General features: G+C 35.0%; 1 protein-coding gene across 1 annotated transcript; it reads right to left on the bottom strand.

Annotated features, from left to right (window-relative positions):
- Positions 1–694: 694 nt before the first annotated feature.
- Positions 695–7594, bottom strand: LOC132560862 (uncharacterized). The gene is made up of 9 exons (XM_060225566.1): positions 7573–7594; positions 5824–5957; positions 4648–4719; positions 4289–4409; positions 3849–3949; positions 3333–3398; positions 2955–3084; positions 2692–2853; positions 695–1296 (listed from the first exon to the last, which is right to left on the bottom strand). The coding sequence occupies exons 1-9, from the start codon at positions 7592–7594 to the stop codon at positions 695–697; spliced, it is 1410 nt and encodes a 469-aa protein (XP_060081549.1).
- Positions 7595–9423: the final 1829 nt, after the last annotated feature.

The raw sequence follows: 9423 nt of genomic DNA, 5'->3' as shown, positions 1-9423 counted from the left end.
TTATATATCAAAATTACGAGATTAATTTGATTAAGGAGATGTTACAACTCCCCGTCTAGATTTTTACTTTTCTTTTGACCACTTTGGATTTGCCTTAGTAGCCCATAGGCTTCAAACAGCTGCATAATGCAGCTTAATTCATTGTAAAATTGTGTTAAAAGGTGCTGTTCACTTATTTGTCTTTTGTACAATCTCGCTTACGTGAAAGACGAATGCCAGTCTGCAAACCACCATCGCATTTTATATAGTCAAGATTCATGGATAACTTTTTCGGGAAATTTTTTTCCAGTAATGTGAACAAAAGTACCAAACTTTGATCTTTTTAAAGCATATATATTCATTTATGTAAAGTTACTACACAGGAAAAAAATGGTACCACTTAGTATGTTGACTGTAATCTTTTAATCATTTTAATTAGTACAACATGGTTTGTTTTCACTCTACAAAACGTCACGGTCAAATAAGTCCATGTTCGTTGGTATGTGACTGTGTCTTACAGAACCTGTAGTTTGACCTCTTTGGGATGATAAGGAAACGATGACTACAGAAATAAATATGAATAATAAAAACTAAAAAATAAAAAAAAATAAAAAAAAATATTTATTGATTATCTTATATATAATCAAGGGGGAATTGACAGGCGTGTGCAGATATACCGTTGTTCAGCATTAAATTAGTAATAAATCAACAACAGTTACCTTACTTTCATGATTGTTTCATTCAGTAAAACATCCATAACACCGTCTCTTATTGCCAGTCCATAGTCACTCTCAACCAGGCCTATGATACCGTTGATATTGAAATATGTACAATATTTAAACCACCAGCCCGAACCGTGAGAAGAACATTTGTGTTCATCCGGTCTATCAGGGGTAGAGAAGATATGACCGTTGTTATATTCTAATCTTTGTTCACGTCTACCATATACAGAAGTATCATTAGAAACTGACAGTTGATACGATGTGCTGGCGTCCTTTACCTCAAAGTGATCGTAGCTGTACCGTATCGACTTCCCGGTAATTGTTATCATATCTATTATGACTTGGACTCCCTGTGATGTAAGCATGTGAATGTTTTCTAAACCAAACCAGAAGTCGCCATGTAGATCACCAAAACCCGTGACGTAGTCTGTCCATGTACGATTAAAGGTGACAGAGCCGTCGTACCTGTGTTGAAGTACAGTCCATCCTCCTCCGTCCGTCATGTTGCAGACGACTTTCAGAGGCTGGTGTCCGGGGGGAGCTATGGTGTACACACCTGAATCACGTGTTCCGCTGTTGTACAATTCAACACAACCTTCAGTCGGGAAAAAAAAAACAATTCAACTCTTGTATAGCAATCTGACAAACAGCAAGCATGAAAAAGTGCTTATAGAATTTCTGTAGTAATAATTTTTACTTTAAAGTTCACCTTTCCTGCCGTGTCAAGGTTTATATTGACATGTATAACTGGGAAGTTCCCTAATTGAAGTCCGATAAAGTTTGAGGAGGCCAAAATTTGTTAAAAGTTTCAAATGATTTCTTCTAAAAGCCGAAATTACAATATTTATCTGATGTGTTTCTGGAATAAGACTCGAAAATGTTTCCTTAAAAATTTACTTTGACCCATATGAAAGGTTACATGAGTGAATTTGCTACAACACTTAAATGATGTCTTTTTGATGATTTTAAGGCACAGAACCGAACAAAATTGTACAAGAATAGATTATCTTTATCTACAGTTCAAGTCCCATTGGTCAAATGTGTTTAAATACTGAAAGGACCTCTTCTGATAAACAAAAAGACATAAATTAACTGAAAGTTTTCTATTAGGAAAATTCACATTCATTCGAAAAGAAATTAGCTTGACTCATATTCTTACGATGGCCGAAAACGGACTGACAAAACAGTGTAACTTGTATCACATTTTCGTCAACAAAATATGTACGAACACCTTTTGTGTCAAATAAATCTACTACTATAGTAATGAACATATTTGTACAAAAAATGTGTTCGTACATATTTTGTTGACGAAAATGTGCTACTAGTTACACAGTTTTGTCAGGCCGATTTCGGCCATCGTATATTCTAGATTGTTTGTCAAATTTGTGAAATGCTCTAACCCCTGCTTGGATAAGAATTTTTGCAATTTTTGGCCTGGAATCTTGCTTTTGTGCTGTAAGGTTCTTGGGATAAAACCCTCGATAACCGAAAGAAAGTTACATCGATCCGTATCTAAGGTAACAGGGATCCTTTGTTAGTCGTTCGAGTGACTTCTGCTGATGAAACGAAAAGAATTGAAAATAGGTATTTTGCTTGAAGATGCCATCGCCAAAGCGAAAAGTTTCCTAATAAGAACTGAGGTTTTGAACATTTGAAAATTCACAAATAGTGTGAAAAGTAATAACCTTCATTCATATTCAAGGTTATGAGTTAAATTTATGAAAATGCTCTAACGTCTGACTTTGATCATTGCACAAAATCACCCCAGTCAAATTTGTCTAAATACTCATACGACTTCTACTGATCAACCGAAATGCATGAAGAGGGATATTTGTCTAGCAAATTCCATGGATGAAGTCTGAATGGTTTAAAGAAGAAGTTGTATTGAAATTAACATGATTTTATACTGTATCTTAAGATCTGTAACACTTGTTAAAAGACGATGACGACGATTCGTCCATACAACCAACTCTGATTTATATAGACCTACCTGAACATAGTCTGGAACAATTTCGTTCTTCTTTTGGTACCCCTTCACAACCTTGTGATTGCACCACGCCTTTAGAATTTGTACATGAACGGTTCCGGATTTGAACTCCAATGGAAGTCGAGCACTCACTCCATGGACTCCACACGTTCCAAGATACCATCTCTGTATAGTGATGGTAGAATGTAAATCATGGTTAGAATTTTAAAATTTTGTTCACGAAAATTCAAAAGCACCCGCACGTATGAAAACAATAAAATAAATACCTTGTTGGGGTTTGTGATCCTGACAATCTTGATTGCAGAAGTCTTCGGAGCAACACTTGTGGCAGAGATTGAACGACCTTGTCAAATTATGGGTATCCCGGCCCACTAGGAGTCCTTCATGCAAACACTCCTGTCAAAGTCGAGTTTCTAAGTAAAATGACCATGTACTATTTACCCATCGTATCACCCCCTCCCCTATCTCTCCCTCTCTCCCTCTCTCCTCTCTCTCTCTCTCTCTCTCTCTCTCTCTCTCTCTCTCTCTCTCTCTCTCTCTCTCTCTCTCTCTCTCTCTCTCTCTCTCTCTCTCTCTCTCTCTCTCTCAAAACGATCTCTTTTTTTATGTTAAGTAAATAAGTGAATGGATGGAAGAATACAGACCCCTTTTCGCCTGCACCCGCTTGAGAACTGATGTCCAAAAGACACGGTTTCGTCAATACTGCAAACCTACACGAAAATCATATCATAGTCATTTTACCTTTCATCAATAATTCAATACTTAACATTTTTCAAACATTTTAAACGTTTCAGACACGAGGAGAATGAATTTAATTGATAAATTTGAATGCCTTACGATGATTAATGTTTATCACAAAAGATTACTTACCAACATTTGATTTTTGCAGCAATCGTAAAAGAGATGCAAACGAAAAAGTAAAAGCGAGAGATGACAGTTCTGGTTATCCCCCTCCCTCGTAAAAATTGGTTTAGCTAGACGAGTGAGCTTATGGTCTATATATATATATATATATATATATATATATATATATTTAATTCAAACACTCCAGAAATGATAATGGACTAAAATACTGGTGATAAAATCACACATTAATTAAATTACTTATCTATATATATATATACCATACTTTTTAATGTATGCAATGTTTGACTTCATACTTCATTGCTGTCACAAATAGTGAGCCTTTCACAGTAACTCGGGTCTGGCATGTGCTGGCACTGGTAACAGTAAGGTCCACGGGATTCTCTAGTTGGAGGTCCTTAGGGAGCACAAGTAGTTACCAATAAACATACGATAAAGAAATAACTCCTGTATAGAAAATGTGTAAAATATTCCCACAAACACAATTATGATTTGTAATTAAAGCAGCCGAAAAAAGTGAACAGTTCAACAAAGGTCTTTAAGTTTTATAAACTCTGCCGAAGTTACAAATAGAACTGATTCCATGTCACGGTTCAGTTTCTGAAAAAAATAACATGTTTTCATTCAAAGAATATAGACTGCTGGTTTTGAGATCACATACCGTGAAATGTCTTTAGGTTTGCTTAATTAAGATAAAACAGTGAAAAGGGTTGTCTGTTTTAACTGGTACACGAACCTGTATCCCCACACCCTTGGTTGTTACACATGTCTCCATCACAACACTCGACACACGTCACCTGTCCGTAAGGTGATAGTTCTCCAAACGAACCGTGGAAATTGGTATCTAAAGAACAGCTCTGCAGAATAACAAGAATGGTTATTGTTCATGGAACTTAGTTACAAAACGCAATTTTCGTTAAATATGAAAATATGAAATGAAGTTGATTAAACAGGAACAGAGATGGAGTAATCATTTATGAAAGAAAAATATGATAACTCTCCAGCTCTATACGAATCACTGATGGAAAGGATAATTTGAAATTAGAAACTAGATAATGATAGGAGATATATGACCATTTACATGATGTGACCTACCTGGTTATTTACACACCCGGAAGTGTACTTGTCATGGCCATTGTGTGTCCGTATCTTCTGAACGTAACATTTCTGAATCACATGCAAAGTATTTGAAAACTGAACATGAAATTTATGAATATCAACGTACTGTTTGTATTTCTGAATGTTAATTGCATGCAGATTTCATGCGTCTGAGGTAAAATTCAAGACAAATACTAAATATCAACCGGGGTAACGGAACAAATTTGTCCTTTGTTCATACCGTACAAATGTAGTAACAATCAATTTGTCCTTTGTTCATACTGTATAAATGTAGTAACAATCAATTTGTCCTTTGTTCATACTGTACAAATGTAGTAACAATCAATTTGTCCTTTGTTCATACTGTATAAATGTAGTAACAATCAATTTGTCCATTGTTCATACTGTATAAATGAAGTAACAATCAATTTGTCCTTTGTTCATACTGTATAAATGTAGTAACAACCAATTTGTCCATTGTTCATACTGTATACATGTAGTAACAATCAATTTGTCCATTGTTAATACTGTACAAATGTAGTAACAATCAATTTGTCCTTTGTTCATACTGTATAAATGTAGTAACAACCAATTTGTCCATTGTTCATACTGTATAAATGTAGTAACAACCAATTTGTCCATTGTTCATACTGTACAAATGTAGTAACAATCAATTTGTCCATTGTTCATACTGTATAAATGTAGTAACAACCAATTTGTCCATTGCTCATACTGTATAAATGTAGTAACAATCAATTTGTCCATTGTTCATACTGTATAAATGTAGTAACAACCAATTTGTCCATTGTTCATACTGTATAAATGTAGTAACAATCTATTTGTCCTTTGTTCATACTGTATAAATGTAGTAACAATCAATTTGTCCTTTGTTGATACTGTATAAATGTAGTAACAATCAATTTGTCCTTTGTTCATACTGTATAAATGTAGTAACAACCAATTTGTCCATTGTTCATACTGTATAAATGTAGTAACAATCTATTTGTCCTTTGTTCATACTGCATAAATGTAGTAACAACCAATTTGTCCATTGTTCATACTGTATAAATGTAGTAACAATCAATTTGTCCTTTGTTCATACTGTATAAATGTAGTAACAATCAATTTGTCCTTTGTTCATACTGTATAAATTTGTGTGAATTCCATAGTTACCTCCCCTTCCTCGCATTGGGTGAAGTAATCACAGAATTCCAGTCGAGGAATTGATGAGCAGGCGAAACACTGTGGACCGGCTGTCAGCACTTTATAGTAACAGAAAAGAATATTTTGCGGGGACGTATACGTCACTGAATTTAGGCATCACAGTTTACATGTGAAAAATCTTCATGAAATATCACTTAATAAATCAAGGCATGTTTCATAGTCATACACCATGAGTAAAGGTTAACAAATAAACGTTATCGCGTTATATTATATGTAATTAACAGCTTTTAAATAAAAACTCTCAATGCAGAATATATTTAAGCCGAATAATGATGTCATTATCTTCTTTATCTAAATTAAGTGGAACAGTAACTTTAACGGACATAAAATATGCAACTGGTGCTGTTTAAATTTTAAATATCACTAACAAAAATGCATTATACAAAAAAAAAAAAAAAAACAACAAAACAAAACAAAAAAAAAAAAAAAAAACCAAGCAACTGAATATTTAAACAAAGTAAGTTTACATGTGTAATGTCATTTAAAGTAATAGTTTTCAATCGCCAAACCATAAGATGACGCTAGGGAAATCTTAAACTGCAATGGCCGTTGAAGTTAGAGGTGGATGAAATATTTAGAGGGAGCGTGTCATTCACTGATCACAAGTAAACACCATATATGAATACATCTGTAATTTTATAAGCCTAATGGTAAAATAGTAGCTATTCAATCTTGTCAAGGAATTTCTCCTTGGTATAGTTTAACAATGGATACATACCCGAGTAAACGTGACAGAACAGCAATCCGACTAGCAGGGGAATGGAAGTCACTGGTAGATTAAAAAAATATATTAAACTTCAAAATTATTTCGTATTATACATAATTTATGTAAATTTATTCCGTGATGTAACAAAATTACATACCAGCAAGCTTACTATCAAAACTCACCCTATCGGATTAGGCCAAATAGAATTTCATATACATGTAGGATGGAGTGTTTCTTTCGTAGGATGTATGCAGAAAGCAGACATATGTTGGTATCTGATGCAACCAAGCAAATAAGTGATTCGTTAACGACTATGTCATCCGTCAAATAGAACAGTCATTTTCACGACGGGAAAATGAAAATAACTTAAAAGTAGACTACGAGTTATTATTTCACAACCAGTAGAAGTCACCATCATCAGACAAATGACCAGTGTGGAGCGAGTAGCACTGACGTACGAGATGGTAAGGAATCGACCAACTTCTTCGTCCCTACTTTATTTCTATGTACACTTAGTTAGAAAATAGCGTGACGAAATGGTAAAGAATCGACCAACTTCTTCGTCTCTACTATAATTCTATGTACACTTAGTTCGAAAATAGAGTGACGAGATGGTAAAAAGATTATAGAAAAAGGTACACAAAATGGTAACAATGTACTGTAGTCGATTCGGCTACACTTTGTCATAGACGTGCGCCGGTCTGTGGCCCCCCTCGTTCCTGTTTAGTACAGGCCCGCTGCAGTTTTCCCTGTCGAATATTTTGAAATTTTCCCAGTTAATGATATGATATGATTTTTCTCTGCGCGGATTAATATGTACGCGCCGATTTAAAACTTGAAGAAACGAATGTTATTTAACACTTACTATTCAGAGCGTCTTGTGACCTTCTCGAACAAACGGTCTATGGTATGGTAGCTAATCTGGGAAGATAAGACTAGTTTTTAAAATTATCAGTCCAGAGCGCACATAGATAAAGAGTTCATTTACTGACCTTGAATCATATTTAAAGTCATAATGGTCAAGTTTGTCAAAACCTTTAAACAATGTCTTCTGATTTACCAAAAGGCTTAGAAGAATAATATTCGTCAGGTAGGTCTCTGGGATGAAGCCTGGCAAAGTTTGTAACAAAAAGACATTGAACCATATTTACGGTCATAGACTTTACTACAAACCTTTAATCTGGAAAATAATTCAATATTGCTCTTTCATAACTACAGAGCTGACCTCCAAATGAGTTTCGTTTTGTTCTTTCATTGGTTGTTTGATACAGAACTTCACTCTACTCTCTTGAAGTAAGTTTCAATTTATTCTTTCTTAAATGTTTGCTACAGAACTGTTCTGTTTTCAACATTGATAATTGGTGATCGTGTTTTGATACGTTACATGAATAATTGTCGTTTTACGGTTCGTTTGAAGAACTGTCATCGCACAGACATATGGCGTGTGTCGAGTAATTGCTGTGACAGAGACGTGTAATAAGCAGGGATGTTGGGATACAGGTCCGTTCAGGTATGTGCATATCTAATTTCTATAAAAGAGAATTTCGTTTAAACCATACATTTATTATCTACACGTACTCATTAAAAGTACCGATCACAAATACGAAAAAGGATTTGTACTAGACTAGAAGCTTATATCACTTCCACAATGATTACTCAACAGAAACTTGTGTTTCGTAAAGGAGGAATATTTGTTTTACACATCCAATACACACTAAGAACGATAGAAGAATACTAAAAATGAAAACCGACATACAGCGAAGTTAGTTTAGTTTAAACATATTTTATTGCCAAAATATTGCAAGAGGATTGGGCACAAGTTCCAAGAACTTATAATCGCCCGATCCTTATTATTCAACACATACATATGTACACGACATCATAAGATGGCAGATAAAATTAGAAGATAACATGATAATTTATATTGAGAGAGAGAGAGAGAGAGAGAGAGAGAGAGAGAGAGAGAGAGAGAGAGAGAGAGAGAGAGAGAGAGAGAGAGAGAGAGAGAGAGAGAGAGAGAGAGAGAGAGAGAGATAGGGGAGGGGGTGATACGATGGGTAAATAGTACATGGTCATTTTACTTAGAAACTCGACTTTGACAGGAGTGTTTGCATGAAGGACTCCTAGTGGGCCGGGATACCCATAATTTGACAAGGTCGTTCAATCTCTGCCACAAGTGTTGCTCCGAAGACTTCTGCAATCAAGATTGTCAGGATCACAAACCCCAACAAGGTATTTTTTTTTTATTGTTTTCATACGTGCGGGTGCTTTTGAATTTTCGTGAACAAAATTTTAAAATTCTAACCATGATTTTCATTCTACCATCACTATACAGAGATGGTATCTTGGAACGTGTGGAGTCCATGGAGTGAGTGCTCGACTTCCATTGGAGTTCAAATCCGGAACCGTTCATGTACAAATTCTAAAGGCGTGGTGCAATCACAAGGTTGTGAAGGGGTACCAAAAGAAGAACGAAATTGTTCCAGACTATGTTCAGGTAGGTCTATATAAATCAGAGTTGGTTGTATGGACACATCACACATCGTCTTTTAACAAGTGTTACAGATCTTAAGATACAGTATAAAATCATGTTAATTTCAATACAACTTCTTCTTTAAACCATTCAGACTTCATCCATGGAATTTGCTAGACAAATATCCCTTGCTTCATCTCTTTGAATAATAATAATGATAATAAAATAGTTGAAATGATTTGCATACACACATACACACACTAACATCCACTAGATCTATATACATGTATGTGACTAGTTGCATACAGTACACTCAGCACAGTGATACACTGTACGCTATTCAATTCCCTCAGCTGTTCAAATGTTCATC

The sequence above is a fragment of the Ylistrum balloti genome, unplaced genomic scaffold (genome assembly GCF_031769215.1).
Source record: "Ylistrum balloti isolate Yb309-2 unplaced genomic scaffold, AGI_CSIRO_Ybal_v1 Utg371124, whole genome shotgun sequence".
Classification (NCBI taxonomy): Eukaryota; Metazoa; Mollusca; class Bivalvia; order Pectinida; family Pectinidae; genus Ylistrum; species Ylistrum balloti.
The sequence above is the reverse complement of the archived record's forward strand: the minus strand, read 5'-3'. Positions and strand labels throughout refer to the sequence as shown.